Here is a 23,624-nt window from a genome sequence, read left to right as displayed (position 1 = left end):
CAACCACAAATGTGCTTGGCCATGCGATGTCAGCCTGGACGGAGAGTCAGGCAAAATGAAATGGTCAGGGATGAAGCCTTTGCTTTTTCACCTCCCATTCTGTTTTTTTTTTCTGGGCTTTGGAAAGGTTTTTGCTTTGCCAGTTGCCAGTACTGCAGTCCCAGAGGCGACGCAATTGGTGGTGTACTGCCAGGACTCCGTGCGCTGCTCTTCACGAGCCAGGTACAGCAGTGAGGAGTCACACAAACGTCATCCTTGGAGTTATTTAAAGAACAAGGAGAACCTTTTAAATACAAAGCGAGGATGCTGACATGCTTGGCTTTATTAAGGCAAGCAAAGCCAGGAGAGGAACCACAGATGGACACATTGTGTAACAGCCTTGCTGGTCAGCCTGTTAATGTATCCCTTGTGACAGAGCGGCCCTTCAGTGCCGCAGTGAGCAGGGAGGACAGGGGGGAGAGCAGGCATATGGAAACCGTCACAGTCTGAATCTGCCCTTGAGTTTATTTTCAGTTCTTCAAAACATGGCCCTGGTTGCAAACTGAGACCAAAAAAATCAGTCCTAAAACATGTGTTATTGTTTTAATAATATTTTTGCTTGCGAAGTGTTTTTTGGAGGCTGTGACATTATAGATACTTGCTTCCAAGTGATTTATCATGCTCTGCATATTGCTGTTTATAGCTGAATACCTTTTGTTAGCGAATCTTGTTTGTGGGTCATGTACAGACACAAATGTGTGACTATGACTTTGTCTGGCATTATAATGATATAAGGTAGTGATAACTAACAAGTAAAGATAGTTAACACTTAAAGATACTTAATGATTTAAGATTTATCTCTTTTTAAGATAGTCCTTTAAAGTGAAGGACAAATATGCATCTGGTGAATGGTTCTTTATCTTATTTTATATGAAATTAATCAAAAATTGAGCTCTAAGGTCTTATGCAGGAGGATGGAAGATGAGATGTACAACAAAAAAAATTATTTTGAATGGTAAAGTTGTGCTTTTCTAATTTTCTGTGCACGTGTACACGTGCTTTTTCTCTCTCTTCCCAATTTACCCCAATTTAATTGTGTACATTATCAAAACATTAGTAAAACTTCCAGTCATTGCAGTTAATGCAAGCTCCGCAGCAGGCTCTGCCCTGTATTTCTTCACTATTAGGAGCCATTCCTGAAGCACCGAAGTGCCACTTTCCTCTCCGAACTGTTTGTCATGAATGTTGTTCTAATCTGTTTTAGTTGGCCAAGTTAGGAGTCCCATGGTTCTCAAAGTCCCAAGTCAAGCAGTTTTTTCCTTTCTTCCCTATGGAGTAGTGCCTGAAGCACCCTGATATTTGGGGTGTGTGTGTGTGTGTGTCTCTGTGTGCTGTCAGTGATCAGTACCTTTCTGATAATGCAAACCAAGGAGTGAGTTGAACCCACTACTGCAGCTGCAGCCACAAGGATCAGGACTGTAAGAGTAGCATCTTCTTTCCCTGAAAAAAGGGAGTGTTTTGGATAATTTACAAAACTTTTGACATCATCGACAAGACAGTAGGCTGCAGTGGTCTGGGATCATGCTTTTCATCAGCAAGCTATTGTTACACTACTGCTGTAATGGGCTTCAGCTCACATGGTTTGCTACCAGAGCTTGTTCCTGCCAGGATGAGAACCTGACTCAAGTATTTGAGCCAAGTGCTTTGGCATTAGTGAAAGGAAGAACTTCACAAAGTGAAGGTGGCATAGCCTGCTAAGATAAACTTGTGATTGCTTACTCACAGCATGCTGTAAAGAAAGGTGCTGGCCTAGATTTGCTCATCTGCTGTGCAAACAGCAAAAACCTGTCACGTAGGATAGAGAGCAGTTCCTGCTGGCCAGGGGAGCTCTTTGCTGGGCAAGTTGTCAGATGTGCCTCCATAGTCACTCGTGTCAGCTAGACCATGCTGGTGAGACTGGGAGGGCAAAGGGGGGCTTTTAAAGGTAGGAGGAGGTGGGGTGTGTAGTGCATCCAGGAAAACTTCCCTACCTACATCTTTTCCTTAATGTCGGGTTATATAAGGACTTTGCGCTGGAGGTGAAATAAGGCAAAGATTACCCTAAGCAAGCCGGGGGGATCGGTGACCTGCTGAGTTGTGCTGAGGAGGGGAAGAGAATCAAGGTTGTGTGTGTGTAAGAAGAGATTGTTGAAGGGAAGTAAGAGAGAAATAATATGATTCATCTATTTTGAAAAGCCAAAAGGTGATGGTAGGGAAGAGGTGTAGTTAGGCTGTGCTGTCAGCTCCGCTGGGGACTTGCAGCTACATTGCAGTTTTTACGTCTGTATCAAGATGTGCAAAGGAGAAAGAATAAATTCAGTTGCCTTAATTTTTCTGGGGAGGGAAAAATCAGAAATTAAGGATATTCTAAAGACAGCTTATTCCTTAAATAGAAATGGTAAATTTTCAAAACACCGTAATGTTCTGCAAAGATAGTGTTTAGCTTCATTGCTCCAGCTTCATTGCACAAATGTAGTGTACCTACAAGATAGCAATGTAATCTGCCTCTGGAAGTGGTCATGTTTGTATTGTATTAAAAACTGCTGTCAGGTGAATGCTGCTTTCAGACAGTGACTCATGGAGAAGTAACTCATTCTCCATGAAGGCTGCATTTCTTTTGTCTGAAGTAGCTAACATCCTAACTGGGGGCTCCCAGGAGAGCAGCGAGGAAGGGGCTCTGGTTGCCCACTACTGCAGAGATGACTCGATGAAAGTGGATGTTAAGCAGGCACCAAACCTTGACTGCCAGCTTCTCACAGGCTAAAGCTGCTCCTTTTCACCTCTTTTATTAAAAGATGTATTTATTTGTTAATGGCTTTATTTATCTTCACCTTTGAATTTTCATGAATTTGTAGCAGGATTTTTTTTCTCCCAGAAATTCTCTGATGGCTGTAGAAAAAGGCAGGCATGGTAGGGGAAGTCCGGCGTCAAGAAAAAAGGGGAGTGTAGGAAAACTGGAGCGGAGCATCACAAGACAGAGGGACTAAGATGACAGGGGAGAAGTTGAGGAGGAGAGGATGTTTGAATTTATGGAAATGATGAACCATCTGCTTGATGGTATGATGCCAAGTGGGATGTTTGGCATTTGCAGTTCCCTTTGGCTCTCCAAGCCTATGTTTCTAGTGGGTATGATTTTAAGACTAAACTAATAACAGTGCTCCTCTGAGATTTCCCTCCATTCTGAAGAAAGAGGTGCCATTCACTGTGTTGTGTGTGAAAAGAGTTAATTAAATAATTTTAGCAAAAACTTTAAATGTCAACTCCTCTGTGACTGTAAATACTCTCGTTTGTTATTGTGGAGCATTGCACGTGTTCTGCTGCTTCTATGTTTGTTATATGATGACAAAGAAATTAGACTGTTAGGCCAGTGCTAATAGTATGGAAATAGAAAAAAGATGGAGAATGTTGTGCATTGTTGACTAACAGTGGAAAAGAATCCACTTCTCTGTATGGGAATAGGAGGAGAATTGAATTTGGTAATGGAAAATGATGCCATCTTGTCTGTGTTATCTTTGGTAGACAGAAGTAGAAATAAGGTTAGTAGTATCAACTGTAACATGGACATTTTCTAACTATTCAGTAAGACCGTGGTAAATTTTTACAGTGTGCATCTGTGGTTTAATACAGAATACAGCTTCCAGGGGACAGTATGAAAGATGGTGAAGATGGTATCTTCAAGATGAAGAAGGTATCTTCATCACAGTTAAATTTTTGCTGTGATTTCTTCAGGTGACTATTACTGTTGTTCATGTACCTCTCAGTATCAGGAGTAACTTCATGGAAGTGTGAGATTCGATAACATGAGCATAATACCAGATACACAATAAGTGACTGGCTGTTTTATGTCATGGTAATTATTGCTTGTAATATTTGTTACAGCAGCATTTTCCTAGACAAAAAAAAAGGCAAAAGCATGCTCTGCTATGTTATTTAAAAATGTACAAGAACAAATTTCACATAACTGAGTCTGTACAAGAGTGTTATGGCTTCATAAACAGTTACTAACACAAATACATGTATTACCAAGGAGAGTGTTTCCATCTAACAGAAGAAACTGGAGAATAAGCTGGACCTAGTACTAGCCAGAGGCTGGGCAGTGTATTCTCAATTTCCCTTTGATACCTGCAGGCCACAGTTCAGTTAGTTTCTTGTAATGAAAAAAAGGGTTGACTTTCGGACAAGAATGCTAAAGATGACAGTAGAGTTAAGCCAGATGCATTCTTCTGCTACCATGTATTATGTCAGTAGTTTCATTCTTTTAAGTGCAAAGCATTCAAGTAATTAAAAATAAACAAACAAAAACCAACAAAACCCCCCACCCCTGGACTCATAGAGCAAACATAGTACAATGAATGTTTAATGTTAAAAGCATCTTGGAAAAACATTTAGATCGGGAGTACTTATAAATATTCCTGATACCTCCCTTCAGTTTTAATCCATCTAAATTGACCGTCTTGTATGCTGACAGTGGTTTATCAAAAAACCAAACAAGTTTCAGGAGACTTCCTAATCTGTTTTTATTTTCACAGTATCTCCACACTTTTATGAAGGTCTGTCTTTATTACATTCAAAATATAAGTATCTTTTTTGGTTACCTTTTTCTATAATGATGTTGCAGATCGCAGGTAAACTACTTGGAAACAAATGACAAAGCAATAGTTTGCAGATTGGGTTTACCCAAATCTCCCACCGTCCCGATAGGACCATAGGTGGCAATTGCTGCCCCCAGCTTTTTCTGGATCCTCTACCACTTGGAAGGTGTTTAATATATTTTCCCTTGTAGATTATTAAATATAAGTCTTCCCCTGCTCTCAAATGGTGTGTTATCCCCCCACTTGCTTGACTATACAACCTGTATTTTTTGATGATTTGATATTACTTTGTTGCAGTCATCTCAGTTACAGGGTCAGATTCCAACTTCAGGTCCAATTTGTTCCACCAGGATTGTTGCGTGTATTTTAAAAAATATAATCAACGTATAAAAACTATGATTTTTTTTTTTTCATTGCCGTCTCTCCATAAAAGGGCAATGCTTTCCCTTCCCTCAAAGAAGGGGATAAAAGGTGAAAAATTAGAGCTCCGAAATTTCTTGAGGGCTTGCATGACTTCCCAGTGGCTTTAAAGAGAAACTATTGTGTATCCGTAGTTGTCACGCATCACTGCTTGTTTGCTGCTGGTTTTTAAATGCTAGGACTGTTTATAAATGAATAAGTCTACATTAATTGGTGGTGAAGGGGTCCAAAATGAAATGCTTTATTTACTTGAAGGTAGATCTGAAGATCTGATATAGATACAATAATGTTGCATAGTAAAGTGAACTATGGCAACTTGCATGATGATCTTTAATGTAACGTAATGCAGTGTAGTGGTGCATAGCACTGTTTTCCCTACTGTGGCCAATCTTTTCACTTTATGCCATTTCAGCAAGCATGATCATTCTCAACTGCAACATCGACGGATTTGTGCATGAAGCATCAAGTTCACTTTGACATGTGCCTATGGTACGTTTTGAAAGCACAGCTCTGGATCTAGTTTTGTGATTTTTAACTCATAATTTGGGATGCAGGACTTTGAACAAATCATCCTAACATGAATGAAACAAAATAATGACTCATCTGCCATCACTGCTCATTGCAAACATTTATCAGTTAGAAAATTGTACCCTAAGAGAATATCCTGAGTTGGGAAATATAGGGAAACAATTTTAATTGCTTATGGACTAAAGAGGGGCCTTCCACGAGAGATTATTTTAAGATCATCATCATCATCAGTGGGATTGTTAAGGAGGAGCATCTTCAATACAGTAGTTAGCATTGAATAATGAAGAAATACGTATAATAAGGGGGCCTAGGGTCTGACATCAGTGAATGCTGGCTGCCATCTAGATGGTCCAGACTTTCTCATTTTCTTGTTGAAATCATTCTACTTTACATAGATACCTAAATATTCTTGTGGAGAGTGCAGTTATTCCTGCCTGGGACCTCCGGGACAGTCACGTGCACATGCTATACAGCATATGCGCAGAGGTTGGTGCTTTTAGGAAGCCCTGACCTTGCCGCATGCCGACTGCCGCAGGAAGCTGGCAGCCCCGGGGACGCTTTGGCGTGGCTGTGCGGTGTCAGTCACCTTTGGCTCGTGCCCAGTAGGTCCTACTCTGCCCAGAGGCTTCAGAGGCATTTCCTTACTGCACATGCATCTTCTTCAATGGCCTGGCAGATTTTAGGTTTTTTTCAGTGTCTGTTTTCTTACCTACAATTTTTAAAATATCTTCAGTTCTTATCAGTGCAGCAAATGTTTAGATCATGGGATGGGAAGATTGACCTCTTCTCAGCTCTAGTGAGAAGGTGGCCATCCATGAGTTTCTATCTCGTTCCTGTAGAAGAAAGTAAGTTGTTAGGGAGATCTTTGAAAGGGTTGAACAATTGTTTTAAAGGCAAGAAAAAAAGATTGGTGTTTGGCTTAAATATATTTAATCTTTATAAGAGATGGTTCAGAGAACAGATGGCTTTGTGCCCTATTTGTTTCTTGAGAGACCAAAGACCAGGTGCTCTTATTGAGACACTTTGTGTTGGTTAGGCCTGGAGATCTTCTGGTGGTGGTACTTTGACAGTTCATAATGCAAGTTCGAATTTCAGGTCCATTTTAACCAAACAACAGAAACCTCTTATCTATAAATGTGAGATTAAAAAAACACCACAAAACCTGCCTGAAAAATCAGGAAGACCTAATGGCAAACTACGTGTGACCTGAAATGAGATTATACAGTGGAAAGGGATTATACAGTGCAGAGTACGTGAAATACGGTTCTACTTACTGCAGAATATATTTTTAATGTAGTGATATCTATTTCAGTCTGTTATCTAGCACGCTCTTTCCTAAAACAGAAGGACCCAATCCTTCTTTAGCTCTTCAACGCATCACCAGTCAGTCAGAACATCAGCTTGTCTCCTGAGTTGATGTGGCATAGAATCGGTGAAGTCAGCTTCTTGACACTGGAATAGTGTGTGGGGCTTTGGGTTATATTATTCACGTTTAATTTGGAGGACCTGGTGGTTGCTATAAATTATAACGAACAGTGGCCAGGTCTGGCTCACTGAGACATTATCTTTCAGAAACTCCCTTTATCTTTTCTTCCTTGGCAATGGGGTGTATCCTGAACTGTGGCTTGATAAACACAGAAGGAGCTTGGTGTAAAGGAATACTGAAGTTACTGTGTATGTTCACATCAAAAAGGAAATTTTTAGGAGGGATTGTCATACCAAATAAAGCAATGATGAGTGAAAGTTGAACTTAGAGCTTCTGTTCTCCATGTCTGGTAGTGTGAAAACAACAGAACAATCAGAAAAGTAACTAAATCAAACCTCATAAAAGTCTGAATAACGTAACTAGATTGCTGTGCTCCTTGCCATAGAACATGACTGAAGCCCAGACATGAGGACAGTGTACAGAGGAGGGAGATACTGTGGAAAAGAAGAGCATCCAGAGTCATAGCTGATAGAAGATGCGTTCGAAGATCTAGAGCATTTTGTTTGTGATATTTTAATCTAGTCACAGAGTGCAAGGAAATGCATAATTCCTGGGAATGGGATGGTATATTGATCGTGGGAACGTCCCTGTTGCATCTTCCTTTGAAACAGTCAGTGCTGGCCACAGAGTACCGGACCAAATGGCCTGCAAAGCCCCACATATAAAATGTGAGAGTTTATGCTTTACCGATATGTGCGCTATATACGCTATTGCCCTACCTGAAAAGTAACTGGAAGTGCTGTTATCTCAGTAATGATCTTTCTTGAGAAAATGAAAACTGAGAAAGGAAAATAATGAAAATCTGGCCTGTAATCAGGTTGGATGTAAAGATAAATGTCAGTTGTGTTTATTCCTTTTATTTTAAAGGAAACATTTTTGTCACATTTTTCAAAATAAAAAAAAGTTCATTAGCACCAATTAATTCCAACTTCATTAGCTGTAAACAAGTGATGAAGAGCACGGCAGTGGGGTTGAACTGTTCATTACAGGTGACTGAGCTACCCTTGTAAGCCATATCATACAGATTTCAGCAGAGGCAGGGAAGTACTACTGTCCTTGTAGAACATATGGGCAAGACCATGTCAAAAACACTTGGAGCAGCTCTGTTCATGGTGGATGTAACATCAACAAGAGACGAAGACAGACTTGTAGGATGATCAGGGAAATGCAAAGACAACCCACTTGAAGAGCCATACCTGGATGTTTTCCAATGGAGCATGTGTGCATAGACAAAATAGCTGTGAACTAGCTATCACAGGTACTGTTGTCGCTGTAACCCTGCAAAATTGGTCCAAGGACATGGTGATGAAGGGAAGGTGGGAGTGGAGAGGACAAGGTGAGCTAGCTTTGTCTCTTCCCTGTTTTGAAACAGGTTTCTAATGGGTTGAGAAGGATTAAAACCAGTTATGAGGTAAACCATGACGTTTGTCTCCTGGATCCATGCAATAGCAAGGAAGACCGTGGAAGATGCTTTACAGTGCTGTGACCTATTGGCTCATGTATACCATAGAAACTGTGGTTTAATGTTTGGAAATTCTACTCTTTGGGATAGAATATCTACCTTGGCAGGAAGCAGAGAGTCATCTAGAGGTAGTTCTGCCTCTGGTCTCCAGATATCTCTTTTAACAGTACTGGCAGCTGTGGACAGCCTTGTCCAGAATTGGTGGCTTTTTTCTTCCCAGTTCTGTTAGGTTCTACCTTGAAAAAGTGAGGAATCGGAAAGCTCAAAAAGACTGACATGTAAATATTAACAATAAACAGAAACTGACCCTGTGAGTCATTTTTGAGACTGATTTGATTTCAGCAAAGTGCTTGCCATCTTATTTGTTTTAGTAGTTATACATAGCAGCAGGACGGCAAGCCTGCGGCTCTTTGAGGAAAAGGGGATAAATGTAGTGTAGACTTGCATGCTTTTTGAAGTGTTTAATCAATGTATATTTTATTAGAAAAAAGGTATATTTTAATGTGTGGAGGAGGAAAAAGGCAGTTGAATATTATTTTAAAATTGACTTACAGCACCTTTTATAGATAAATGGTGCTAAACATTATCCATATAGAATTGTTAGGACTGTATGTAAGCATTGATATTACAAAATGTATTTTGGGAATGTTAGAATTAAATTCATTCAAAGTGGGAATCATACTGTTTGCAATAGATAAGGGGGAAAGAAGGAAGACAAGCAAAACGTTTCTGGCCTTGCATTTTGTATTTTACTTTGGGAAAGACAAAATTCCTGTAGCACCTGCCATAAGGATATCTTCAGCTAATCACTGGTAAACTAATTACTCTCAAATGTTAAGGAAGATTTACAAAAAAAACTGGTTTGCAAAAGGCTCTGTGAGAGAGCATTGTGAAAAAGAGACGTCAAACATAGTAGTATTTGCGTGGCTCTGACTGCGGGGCCAGGCGAGGGTCGCAAGCGGTGCTGCTCTGCAGCAGCAAGCTTTGTAGTGGGAACGCCAGCTACCTGCAGAGGCAAGGTGTCTTACCCTCTCTCTGTGTTACTGGGTGGCATCAGCCAGCCCCTTAGCCCATCACAGCACTTCCTGGCACAGTTCCTGTTACATTTGATGGGCTGGGACCTTTGGGATTTTTTTTTAGTTTCCATCTTTTTCCATTCTCAGCATGATAATTTGCACTGCGTTGAGCAACACCTTCTGGGCATTCTAGCAAGCAGTCCAGCCCCTTTCCTCAAAGAACGCATCAGTGATCAGAAGTGTGAAATTTTCGTTCTGTAAACAGTGCCCCATTGAAGCAATCCCATTTATGAAAGGAGATGTGTCTGTGAACAAGCTAGAACAGTAGCATAAGTTAAAGGCAGGACAGGGATGAACATGAATATATTGGATAATATTTGGAATAATTAGTCTGTTGCTTCAGAATGGTATTGGGACTGGGTTTGTAGAGATTGATTTGTTTATTGCATCAGCAAGTGGCCTTTAAAGTAGAAGAGATGGAACAGAAAAGCTTCCCAGAAAATCCTCAAGGTTTGTGGGTGACCATAAGGGATAACCATTCTCTGCAGTGTTCTGTTATTCCTTTCTGAATTTAATTTTTGCTTTGTACTCATGATCAAGTGATTACCATTTATTTGATGGCTCTGTTTTGAAGCAGGCTATTTCTCTCTCATATTCCTACTTCAGCTTCCGTCATTGCCCCGAGGGCTCTGCACCAGATAAGTTCTTCTGATATGTTGCAGCTGTTTGAAAAGTAAAAATTATTCATTGGATCAACTTTTTCAATATATAGAATAAATTGCTCCTGTAAACTGCAGTTTATCTCCCAGTGTTGAATCTGGCTTGCTTAATTGTTCCGATGTATGCAGAGCATTTAAAAACTGTAGATCTTATCACCGGCCAATAATGAGAGCAGTGTTTTACTACCCATCCTCTCCCTCCCCATCCCAGCACACTGTATCCTGTGTTTTGTAAATCAGGGGGCAAAACCTAGAGTTCAGTCCTGTTACCATTTGGATAGGTTTGAAATTTCAGTTACCTTTAAGTTGCTTAAGAAGCAGTAATAAAAAGGCTTTGATGAAAAAGGTATTTTCCATCTGTTTTGCAGGCTTTGCCTTAAGCAGACTTTTCAGGGGAGTCTTAGAGGGCAAAGCAGCTATTCCTGCCACTGGGCTGCAGAGGGGATGGCGGCAGCAGTGTGTGTCTGTGGGATGTGTTTGCACCAGACAACAGAAATCGCAGTGATTTGGCATCCTTTTTGTTGCTGGTGCAGCTCTGCCAGCGCTCCCCGAAGAGGTCTGGTGCGGTGGTAGCTTACGGAGCAGCCAGGATAGCATCACTGGCTTGTAACCCCGTAGGGAGGAGAGGGGCACTGGGAAAGGGTGCTCCAGCCGCTCCCTGGGGATGCGCCTGGCTCGAGAAGCTGTCTGGGGGCTTGAGGAGGAGGCAGGGGCAGCAGAGGGAGAGACCGGCTAGACCCCTGTGTATGGGAGAGTACATCAGCCAGCCTTTACAACCAGATATTGCGCTTTCTTGGTTATCTAAATCTCTAAAATAGTTGTGAAAACGAATGGATTATTTTCTGTTGTGTTTTAGTGCTTTTAATGATAATGGCTAGAGAAATACCTGTTTTTACAGAGTCCTCTTTTTGTGGAGCAGTGGAAGGTGATGCATAGTCTGATGCAAGGAAAAATAAAGGACTTTGAGAATCACGCCTGCATTACACACCACTTTCTCTTCAGGTCTTCTGTTAAACATATTTTCTTCTCTAGGATGTTGAGAACCGCTTGGTGAATGTCTCCCATCTGATATGACTAATTTATAGAGACTTTTTATTGTTTTTAAACCATTACAGTCCAGATAGAAAGTCTGCATCTGCATTACTGGTGACTCTATCAACTTTCCTTGGCCTCTAACAGACCAGCCAGACTTCCAAAGGTCTTTCGACTAATGGAATCACAGAATCTTTCAGCTTGGCTGAGGGTAGTGGAGAGGTTTGAGGTGGCCTTTGAAGCACTTCTCTTTTTTCCTTGAGAAGTTCAGGTATATATGTTTTTTAGAAGAAAAGTCCCTATATTAGTATAATAAAGATTTTGATCATAATTAATTTCTAGTCACTGTCAGTATCCCAAAAAATTGCTGGTGTATAACCAGAACAGCAGAGAGAGGCACAGAAAGGGCAATTATTCTGTATATGAACTAATCTGCAAATATCACAAAGTTAAGACTGGAAAAGGTTAATTTTGCCATGATGAGCAAAGGCAGAAATCCCTAGCTTCTAACTAGTGTGTTGTATTATTGTGTCTGTGCTTCGGATGTCAAATGCCAGTTCTCTTTTTAGATGTGTAAATAGTATCTTTGCTCAAGACAGAAGAGTGGTTGTAGTTACTTTAGATATCTGGAGTCACAGCCACATGCATGGCTTTTCTGCTGGTTCCTTGCTAGGATGTTGCCTTTGCCATTAATGATGAATTGAAGAAACCTAAAATCTTTTTATTTTACCTGTAGAATGCAATTTAGGATTTTTATTTCTTTCAAGAAGTACTTCTATTATTACTAGTGCACTGATTACAATGATTAATTACATGATGAATCATATTTTTGGTGTAAAAAAGCCTGTAACAACATGTTTATCTATCAGTATTGATACAGTGTGCAGTATGACGGCATCAGTGTGATGTGGCTATAATGAGGTGGTCAAAGTAAGACTTCCGAGGTCTCTCTATGAGGATTTAGAAGTATAAGTATGGGAGGGAGAGAGCAATTTAAATATACTGTTATTTTGTCCTAGTTGTAGCATATCAATGCATGCATATTTATATGGTACTTCCTTAACAAAAGATCAAGGTGTTTTGTGAACCACTGTCATAAGCTGGTTTTTGGGTGGAGGACAGAAGCCAGCTAACATAGCATACTAGCATTTTTGTGCCTCACTGCCGCTGTTCTTGATCAATCCCAGTTAAAATTTTTTATTTTACTTGTTTTTTACTGTGTCCCTCTGGTGAGGATAGCAGTAAGAAACAGGTAAGCACATGCCTCTGCCAAAACAAAGAAAAATGTAAGCCTTTTAATAAATCTCAATGTTTAGGGCATATGGGCTTCAGGTGGTTATTGTTCAGAAAGCAGGATAAGGCAAGGCAAGCTCAGCAGTGCTGGAACAGCAGGGAGACATAGTTCTGGAGAAGTCTGGGTCTGTGACCATCAACTTCTGTAGCCAACCTCCACTTGAAGTAATTGGAAATATCCTTCCCCTTCCCTCCTCCATGGGCTCATCTCCCGGTGCTGGAGTTTCTACCCCCTTGCAGCCTGGTCCTGCCAGCTGCAGGATGCTGCTGCCCCTGCTCCCCCCTCTCGCCTTCTTGATGGGAGTGGAGCCCTGGTGAAGAAACGCTGCCTGGTCTGCACTCGCGCTGTGTCGGGGCAGCTCCAGAGCATAGGAGGGCACTTGCCATACGGTGAACCCGTGCATCATTGCTTTGAGCATTGCTGTGCTGGAGTTAGAGATTGCTGGTCAGGGAATTAACTGAAAGCTTTGGAGTTGTGGGCAGGGAAAATAAATTTGTCTGGTTTTTATTTTTTCTTGGCTTAAAATGAACTTAGTTGTCCTTTTGAATAAGGTCAATTTTATCAAAAACACCTGCTACCTCTACCAGTTTCTCTGCTAGAAAGAATATTCTCCAGGAGCCTTAAAATATGCTTGGGTAAAGTACTGACCAAAGATGCAGTCATTCCAAGAGGAAGAACTGCAGGCTTTTTGATCTAAGCTAGGCAAATAATAAAGAATAGACTAAAGACTTCAAAACTAGAATAAAATACATATTTCTAAGGATTTTTTGAGAGAAAGTTTTAAAAAACCTGTTCCAACCATAGATGATGGTGTAGCTGATAGAAGAAGAAACAGAGGTGTGGTATAGGTGTGTCCAGATGGGAATAACACTTAGTAGGGAGTGCAAAGGTGACAGTGGCCAGAAGAGGACCTGTGCACCTTTCCCAGAGGGAGGACAGAAAGACGTCCCCTCGCCAGAAGGTTGCTAGTAGGGAGGAATCGCACCAAGAGCTTAAACCATGGATTCAGTCGCATAAGGAAACACAGATCCTTGGAGGGAGTCAGCTACTGGCTGAGGAAATGGGACAGTAGGAGGTCGGATGTTGTGTTGGGTTGGGACACTTGTGTAGCCTTGGACTCGTCTTGGACCCTCTTTTGCTCATCTTTTGGAGCTTAAACCCAGTGTTTCCTCACAGAGAGCTCTGACTGAGAGAGATGTGATAGTTTCTTAACACTGTTAAATCATTATCAAAAAAGCAGTACATTCATCAGCAAAACCAAGGAAAGGATTGAGCAAGAGTGAGGGTAGTAACTAAGTTTAATTTGAGCTTGGCTATTAAAGAAAAGGACAATTGTGAATACCAGGCTGGCTAGGTTAGGGTATTGCAGGGATCAAGTGAAAACCATTCTCCCTGCTGAGGAAGCAGGGAGACATGAAGCTGAGAGACGTGGGGTGATCATAAAAGATCTGTCCCCAAGTTCCTCTAACTTCTGCTGCTTATGTTTCAGCTGGTTCATTATAATTCAGCTATTGGCGTGTGTTTGGATTTACAGACTTGGAAATAAAGGATCCAAAACTGCTTGGTCTCAAATGCAGACTGGGCTGACAACAAATATATCCATTGAGAAGTTGGGAGATGGCATTTGGAGACTGGGATGTGGGATTAGAGGAAAGAAGAGATCTTCAGAGCTGATGTAGTAGATGATTTTACAACTGATGTAGATTTCATTATACCTAATAACAGTATAAGCAACATCAGGGATTATAACTTCAGTCTGCAGAAAATCACCTTAGCAATGGTGGAATAAATGGTTTGTGAACAATCAATGTGCAACAAACAAGTTATTCTCCCCTCTGAGTGCAAATACTGTTGAACAGCTGTGTGCAGGTTCAGCTTTCCAGTGGAGAAAGCTGGAAAAGACTGGGGCAGTCTTAAGGCATCAACTCACATGTGATGCTGACTAAATGCAGATGGCTTAAGTGGTTCCTGTCTTCAGTTTTATGCTTTGCCTCTCTCTCGAAGGCTGCTGTTGCTGCAGCGGTGCTGGCTGAGTGATACATGAAATATGTGTGTTTACATTTATGAGCCAAACTGTAAAAATGTGTTTGGGAGCAGAGTCACATAAGCCAACACTTGTAGCTGCTAAAATTCTTGTGGCTGGGAAGTATGAGTGGAGCATTCCTTGTTTGCTGGATGTAGCTGAGGAGCAGTAAGTAGTAAAAACGACTGGGATTGAAAATGGGCAGAGAAAAAGTTCAAAGTTTTGTTTATTTGGGCTTTCCATATTGAAAACCTCTTAAATTGGCTCAGATAGAAAAAAGCATTCCAGTAATTGCAGGAGTGTGGTTTAGCATGGCTAGAAGTGGCAGGGGGGTCTCATGACCATTCCTGTCCTTTGCCTACCGATGAAAACTTTCATCTTAGGCACAGATGCCAATGCTGACAATTTTGGGGCATTATTGACAAAATGATTTGGAGCAAAGGTTAGTTTTTCAGAGCAGCAGTCTGAGTCATTGTAGAGGGGAAAAAAAACCCATGAATACAGAAGAGCTAGAAGTTAAAATTATAGACTATTTGGAGGAACTTTGAGATTAGCTCTAGACTCTGACATCTTGACACCACCTTGGCAAACACTTGCAACAACTGCTGTAGTGTGATTTTGCAATTCTGTAGAGGCCTGGACGGGAGCGCGTTAGTCCCGTTGCCACACACGCAGCAGAGCCTTGTTGGAAGGCTGATTGCAAGCACTAGGGATCAGCTTCTCCAGCATATCATGGTGGAGCGTGGTCCACCATGCATGGTCATTTTGTCCTCATATGTTGCAGAATTGCAAATATTAGTGGTTCATCCACAGCTGGATAAAGGAGTAGGGACAGTTGGTGTAATCTTGCAGCAGTGGACTACAGAGCAGCTGAATGCTTCTCAGAGGGTGGATTTTCATACTGGGATATTAGGTAATTGCAAAATCATCTGGCAGTGTTGGTCTCCAGAAAATGTAGCTTCTCCACATCATCCCTGAGGAAAGGTCTTCTGGACCCAGAGGAATTTGGCATTCTGAATGAGATACTCCTCTGCTGGCAAGAGGACCCGATGGGTGATGGATTCAGGTATTAACTGATTATAGCAGATATCCAAGACCTTTCCAGTGCTCGGTGATGACCATATGGCTGCTGTGCTCTTTGCAAAAACCTTGGCTGAAGGAAAGGAGGGTTTCTATGGATATAATCAGAACGCAGCAGGAACCATCATCAGCATTTCGGTTCCAGGCACTGATGCGTTGTTGCAAAAGACAGTCATGAGAGCTAAGCTGTTGTGTGGCATGTTCGTTGGCATCTGTGTGGGTCCTTGCATCAGCCAGAAAGCTGTTGTGAACTGTTTCATGGACAAGTTTGAGGTTTGCTCACTAAAATACCAAGAGGCTTTGACTGTAGCGTAGTTTCCAGTTAGTGAGCCTTTAACCTGTTTGGTGAAATGGGATTCTAGGAAGGGGACTGCAAGCAGCATGGTGATTTGGTGACTTAATGATCAACAGTTGACGGAAGACATCAGGTAGCTGAACAATTCTTATATTGAGCTTTAAATAAAGACTCAACCTGATGGTTAAGTAGGGTTCCTGGCAAGGCACAGAGGAAATTCTAGAAACCCCACATTGCAGAATAGAGGGGGAAAAATGTGTCCTTTTGTAAGAACAAATTTAACTTGATCTCTAGTAAACGAGAAGATGGTCTTGGATGGTCTATTGTATGTTTGAAAGCAAACGTTTACAAGAAGCTGTCTGCTTTGGTTCCACTGTCCCGCAAGGATGGAAAGCTAAAATCTGCTAAACCTAGTGGGTTTAGTAGTTTTATTTTGGTATGTTCGCTCTTCAGAAATTGGACATTGTACTGCTAACCTGTCAGGAAAAGTTACTTTCGGGAAAAAAAGTGATTATATGTACATTTTTACAGCCAATGAAAATTCTGCATTGTCTAAAAAAAACATTGCTCCTTGAGCAGTGGGTCACTGAAGCCTGGTTTCTGGAGGCATCCATTGTCTCCAGATCCTCTCCTCCTTCCCTGGGAAAGCTGGCTGCCCTTCTCTCCCTTATTACCCCTTCCCCATGCCCTCTGCCTCTCTCCTGATTTTTTTTTTTTTTTTTTTCCCCAAACTCTTTGGTCTTAACTGCATGAATCGAAGCAGCAACTTGGGGCCGGTTCCCAGCAAGGCTGAGCTAAGGCAGCAACAGGTCCCTCTCTTTCTGCTGCACTGTCCCACTGGCTCGGGCATCCATCACACCTGCAGACTCCCCCACCCACCCCCCCGGAACTGGTTTTCTGCCAATTTGCTAGTTACTTTAAATAATTAGTTTATAATCTGACTAGGAAAAATTTAGGATTGGTCTTTCGCAGAGAGAACAGGAGGGTTAATAATAGTGTTAAGCAGAAGCAACAAAGGAAGAATCACATCCCTCAGTTCCAGTTCATAGTTCTTCCTCACCCTACAGAGTAGTGTATGTTATTAATGTTACTGGTAGCCTTAGATCGTTTTGCATCTCAATGTCTCCGTTGAAGAAAAAAAACAGACAGACACTTAGCTTTAAGGATATGAGTAGCTGAAATTCTGAAAAAAGGGAACAGGGTCAAACTAATGGAGGGTCACAATAATCCTGACACTTTTATACGAAGATGTATTCTCTTTTCCCACTGCTTTTCCTATTTATGCTGAGCTGTAAAGTAGCCACTTGGTACACTCAGGTTGCCAGAAGACAAGAGCTTTGGGAACTCTCCTTGGTGGTTTGCTTCGGTTACTGGCTTAGGGTTTGGTCTGTTATTTAAAAAAAAAAACCAAAACACTAAAAAAAGTTAAGTGTTTGCTGATGGGTTTCCTGCCTCCCATTCACTGTGTTTCAGAAAATCTTCAGAAGAACTGGACATGGATAAAGTAACAGCAGCCATGGTACTCACCAGTTTATCCACCAGCCCTTTGGTCCGCAGCCCTCCTGTCCGACCCAACGGTAAGCCTTCAGAGCAGCGCCTGGGCAGGGGCTGCAGGGAGGGGTGCCAGGGCCATGTATGTGGGGGCTTGTTTCCAGGAGTTGTGGCCATGGTGGAGGACAAAGGGTGAGTGGCTATCTTCTGGCAGTGGCCCATGCGTGCTGGGGGTCATGCTGAGAGAGCTTTGCTCTGACACAGTCCAGGTTTTTGGTGCAGCATTGGCAGAATTGATAATAAAACTTTTCCATAACCATAGAGCGGCTTCAGTTTATGAAACAGAAGATGCCCCGTTTCATGAATGGGAGATGAGCGCTGCGGGAGGTCTCCTGACCTCACTGAAATCCTCATTTTCCAAACAGCTTATTTGCATTTGTACATATGCAGTAAACATGACAGCAGTTGTTCTTGTCCCCACCCCATGGAAATCAGATCAGATTTTACTCAACGCTACGATGAGGCAAAGCACTTCCAGATCACAGCCCTCAGCTGAGAGGCTGTGCACTAGCGGTCCGCATAGCAAGAGGCCTATTTCTGCTGATGCAGGATTAGACCCTCAGTTCCTGTGCCCTTTGTAACTCTCTGATGGTCTGCCATCAGATCCATAATCCCTTAAAAGACTACTCCATTCATGGTATGGCAGAAGACACGCAAATAAAAATAAATCTAAAAAGTTAGTGGTAATAATGAGATAGCTAATGAAATATAATTAATCTATGCAAGCTTGACTGGAGTTACAAGAAATTTATAAAAGTGTTATATTTTAAGGAATAATTTAGATTAGGACACCCTTGTTAGGATGTCTCAGCATTGTTGCTATGACTGGCTTTTCTTACTCATAACTGTTAAATCGATACTGAATGCCCTTCTACTGTAAATAATTGGAGTACTTTGAGGAATACTACCTGACTGCAAATTAATAGGGGAATAGTCTTTGCAGTTCTTCATGGAATCGAGGGCAATCCACTGAATGATGTACTTAAAAGATATCTGTACCATGAGGAATGTCCCAGTTTTCAAGATTTTTGAACAAATAGTGTGGTTGTTTTCATTTCTTTCCAGAAAACTTGAATTTTATCCATTTAGCTGGAAGTCTAGCCATGAACACCCATGGCTCCTGCCTGTGTGCTTTCCGCACACTTACCAGATGTTAAAACCAGAAGTATTTATGGAGTATCACTGCCCTGAGGAGCCTTGGGAAACCTTCAGTGGTGACATCCCCAGTGACTGTCCCACCTCACGGCTGGAGGTTGCCAGCCCCCAGGGAAGGCCAATGGAAGAGAAAAAGTATACCTGCCCTCCAGCTGCTCCAGCTCACGGCCGAAACCATAGACGAAGGTGGATCTGTGCTGATGCGCCAGGCAGGGATTTGGAGTGGCCAAGGCACGCGCATGTCCCACATTGCATCCCTGGGCTCAGGGAGCTGCTCTTAGGTGGGGCAAGGCAGTATCTGCCACCTTGAATAGTTTGAGCAGATGACAGTTGTCAGGACCGGCAGTGCATACTAGCTAGCAGCTGTCAATTGGAAAGATCTTCCAAACAAGCCCTTCTGAATTGCTAATAGGTAAATGGTAGCTGTTAATGGCCTTTGATATTTCTTCAGGCAGCCTGAGCGCTCTTTGATATTTCTTCACACAGCTTGTCTGCTTGTTTCCCGAAATCTGGGAAGACAAGCCTGAAAAAGTAATTTGCGTGTTTTCAGTAGTCACAGACAAGATTTTGAAGCTGTTGTTGGGCACCTTGTCCCTGAATATCTTAGTTTTGCCTGACTGAAGACTTACTAAAGACTTCAATAAAAGTGTAAAGATTTGATAATTTAAAGCTCAATTGGTGTTGCAAGGCTAGGTTCTGATCTTAGTAATATGAGCTACAGATGTACTAATGATGAATTCTTTCTACATCCTTTTCCAAAAAGGGGCAGTAAGTAGCAGTGTAATTAAAGGAACATTTGTTTAAACTAATTGAATTTTGCCTAGAAGTAAAAAAAAATAACATTAGCATTAATATTAAGGTCTGATCTGTGCTGGAATTATTGGGAATGATCAGCCATGTAAACTGGATCAGAGTTTGGCCCTTGTTTCCCTGCAGCTGAGTAATATTTGGTCTGGTTCTCTTTCACGCAACTCCAGCAATGTGAAAAGAGCCCCAAAATAAGAGTAAGTTGCATTTATTTATATTTTAAACTTCTTTACATTGACAGATTTGTTAGTATTAATGAGAACCAGTGTTTGTTTTTTCCCTGTTGTCAGCCTCATTCAGTCTTTTCCATACTACTTTAAAAATGTTCTTGATTTACATATCTCTCTCAGCAAGGTGAGGAGAAGCTGTAAACCCTGAGAATACAAAGTACCACCATAAATATGTCAGAAAGTAGTAGTTGAAAGAGTGCTGTTTCCTTTGTTCTTCTGAAGAAATGGAAATTTTAAGCTATGCTAAGGTCACAAGTTGTTACCAGATGTAATTCTTGGCTTTGGCATGAGACTCAAGTGCAAATACTTAAAAGAAACAAAAACCACCTCCATTACAGTCAAATGAAGGCTGTAACCATGAACCAAAACATGACATTTTCATATGTTAACTTATTAGCTACCGGAAATGTATATGTCCTTTTCCAAAGAGGAATTGGCAGCGGGGCAGAGGGAGGGTTGATCCCATTTACGCTCTGTGGCCCTGATCAGTAAGTAAGTGCGGGGACTTGGCTGCTGCCTCCGTAAGGGGGTATTTTTATGCATGTGCTTACAGGAGCACTGCATTCTGTTTTGTGAGCCGCTGATGTTAATGATTAAGGGTTTCATCCAAAACCAAATGAATTAGGAGAAAAAAAAAATAAAAATTCATTGGTTTTGGGTTAAGCTTTTGGTAGCAGGTGGTAGACATTATTTTCTTGCTGATGTAATTAGTTAAATTTATCTGTAAGAAATTGAGAAGGAATGAAGGAGTGACTTCTGCAGAACTCTTAAAGGCAGGTGCTGGCTTGAAAAGACTCCTGTCTCACACTTAAATAACATTTCACGAACAGATAAGATGTTATTTGCTTGCCAGCTCCGAAGTCAGGTATTGCACAATACTCAGGCAACTACGGTGTCATTGGGAAATGCTTCCAATGCCTGAGTTAGGGGAAAACTGCACCTAAACTGTCCCTGCACGTGTGCCAGAGCCCCGTGAGGACCTGAAGCTTCAGGCAGAGCTGCCCATGGTTGCACCACTGGACACGCTCGGGCTGTACCTTTGCTGAGCTGATGGCCCACATACTCCTCTCCTGCCAGAAGCCCTTTAGGGATTTGGAAGAGTGGCATGCCAATGTTGCCTGAGGACCTCAGCACGTGAAGCATGGCTCAAGCCATGCCTCAGACTGGGAAAGCAGTGCTGTTATTCCCACCCACCATGTTGTAGAGTAACCTGTTAGTCTGAGCGTCTGCTTACCACCTAATGTCATGGGAGCTGCTGCAGTGAGGAGAGGGTTCCTCCAGCGAGTAGGTGTGGAGGTGATCCAGTGTCTGCATCACATTTCTGAAACCAGATGCCTAAGGATACACGCGTATGAAGAAAAAGGGATATCCTTCCAAGGATACGTACCACCTCAATTAGAGATTCAAATTAGGCAGAGGTGTGTACACTGGGAGATTATGAGAAGACAGTTGAGTGTAATTATGGTTTTCTTTGGTGTTTTAGTACTGGATGACGATCATGTTTTTGCAGATCTAGTTAGTGTTCTGGGGCTCAGAGTGTACGTCCCTTTCCCAGGGGATCTCCTCGTGGCTGTGTGGTGGCTTGGAGCTTGCTCTGACGCCCCACCACAGTCATGTGTTCCTGTTGAAGTTGAGTATGTATTTGAATGTTTTCCCTTAATTATACATGCCATATCTGACTTGCTTATTGTGGTTTATGCTCCAGAACAGGTTATTTTTCCAAACCCAGCATTTCTTTTTAGAAAAATACTTGGTTTTTAAAAACACCTGAAAAATCAAGTGTGGAATATGTAATTTGTGTGCAGTAGGATAGATGTGGTTGTCCTCTCTACATCCAACGCTTTCGCTTTCCTTTATTGCACATACGGTGAGTTACCAACATGGCATCTAAGCCTTAGATAAAAGAGCTGCTTAGCCCTAACACATGATACTGTTGTAATGATGGCTGTTGTTGTTCTTGACAGAATCCCTAAATGGATCTTGGAAAGAAGGAGGATTTGTGCCTTCTAGTACCAGCAGCAGTGGATACTGGAGCTGGAATGCTCCCAGTGACCAGTCCAACCCATCCACCCCATCTCCACCTCTGTCAGCTGACAGCTTCAAAGCTTTTCGGACACCTTCCCAGCCAGATGATGGTATTGATGAAGCTGAAACAAGCAACCTTCTTTTTGATGAACCCATTCCTAGGAAGAGAAAGGTTAGCCTCATGTTAAATTCCATACTCATGGGGAAATAGGATGTTGGTAGACTTACTTTGCTGTGAGAAAGGAACAGGTCACCCAAACAGCTCTGTATGTATATCCCTCCTTGGCATCCAGTTAACGTAGGTACCTAGCCTAGTCACTATGTCTTGCTCAGCTTTGTCACATGCTGCCACCAGCACCACATATTTGCTGGCAGATGGTGAGGTTCTACAGAGCCTCCTGCTCAGAAAACACTAGAGTGATTTCCGGAAGGTGTTGCCTCTGGCCATTCAAGGGATTTCTATCCTACTTTGACAAATTCTTTGTATGCAGGATGCAACAGGCAGCCTTTACATGTCATCACAAAAACTGGATATGGCCTTAATACTTCTTGTTCCCTGAAAATGCTGTTTGTCTGACAGCATGTCAGATACCTTAATATTGTGAAGCTTTCTCTGCACAAACATATGGAGTGAAAAGAAGAGAGAGAGAGATCAAACCTGATGGCTTTTGATACAGTATTAGCAGTCGCCAAATTTATCCTCGGTAGGAGTGCAAAAGCAGACTAAATAAAACACAGTGTAAAAAAAAAAAAAAAAAAAGTCCAAAACTAACCCCCAAAAAGCACCATTATGCTAGCAAGCAAGCTCCTCTCGAAGAAGAAGAAAACAAAGAGATGGCACTAGTCCAAGCTTCCTTCCCTCCCAACGCAACAGGACAGATTTTACATAGCAAGAGGAAAAAGGGCTTTTTGTAAGAAGGAGAAAAAACAGAGAATTTATTCTCCTTAGTGACTTTGTTTCTGGCTCAGTGTGAGACAGTTAATTGCTTCATCACCAGCAGGAAGAAGTTTTAATGATTGTTTAAATCTGTTCAGATTTATCCTTTTGCTCCAGAAGTTGCTTATTTGCTGACCCACACTGTTCTGCCCTTGTTTGTGGGAGATGAGTGTAAAATGTTTGTGCTTCTTGCTAAAAAGGAAAAAAAAATATTTTGGAGGACAACTTTGTTATAATAAATAAGAAGTTAGAGCTGACTGTTGAACTAAAGAAGAGATCATTTTGGAGGGTGTGGGACAGGAGGAGTAGGAATGCAGAAGTGTGCTGGTTTGCCTTTAACTTCTCAGTTAAAGTTCAGCTTTAGCATCACTCTTATTGCTCAGCTGTGATGAGACAGACGGGTTTGCAGCTGCCATCTTTATTGTTATCTAAGTTGTCTCAAATATTTCTATTTATGTACCCACCACAGATCTATTACACTATCTGTTCTGGTTCACAGGGATTTTGCTTTGTATGGCAAATGTTTAATGTAGATAAATAATACCATTACCTGCCAAACTTTGTTTTATAAATGAACTGCGTTTCCTGCAGGTTTTTTTTTCATTCTGGTCCCAGCATGGTACTTTATCTGAGTACAGCTTTGCACCTTTAGAAGCTGAAATAAAAATGTTCAGGTTAGATCTTCTTCAGGGCTGCAAAAATCAGAAGGAATAAACCTGAACATAGAGTGATCGGTAACCTTACTTTTACTCATTGAAGTTTCTTCCATCTCATGTTTGAAAATGTCATGTTAGCAACCACTTCCCATTAGGAAAGTTGCTTGCTTAAAAGTTTCCACTAATGTAGTTATTCTTCACCAAACCATTTACATTCCATTATTTTCTTAAATAAAACACGAAGCCTGATCAGGCAATTTTTTGACTAGTCAGAAATGGAAGCATGGTTTATGTTCTG

At 41.6% G+C, this 23,624-nt stretch overlaps 1 protein-coding gene across 2 annotated transcripts in view; it reads left to right on the top strand.

The window, feature by feature from the left end:
• ZNF704 (zinc finger protein 704) overlaps positions 1 to 23,624 on the top strand; it is a 94,631-nt gene that overhangs the window by 53,178 nt on the left and 17,829 nt on the right. For both annotated transcript variants that reach the window (XM_075494853.1, XM_075494852.1), the window contains exons 3-4: positions 17,439 to 17,542; positions 21,673 to 21,905. In XM_075494853.1, the coding sequence (XP_075350968.1) occupies positions 17,439 to 17,542; positions 21,673 to 21,905 (337 nt within the window). The remainder of the gene's footprint in view (positions 1 to 17,438; positions 17,543 to 21,672; positions 21,906 to 23,624) is intronic.

This window comes from Mycteria americana, chromosome 2 (assembly GCF_035582795.1).
Source record: "Mycteria americana isolate JAX WOST 10 ecotype Jacksonville Zoo and Gardens chromosome 2, USCA_MyAme_1.0, whole genome shotgun sequence".
In the NCBI taxonomy this organism is placed as follows: Eukaryota; Metazoa; Chordata; class Aves; order Ciconiiformes; family Ciconiidae; genus Mycteria; species Mycteria americana.
Note: the sequence above shows the minus strand (reverse complement) of the source record. Positions and strands in the feature narration are given on the sequence as shown.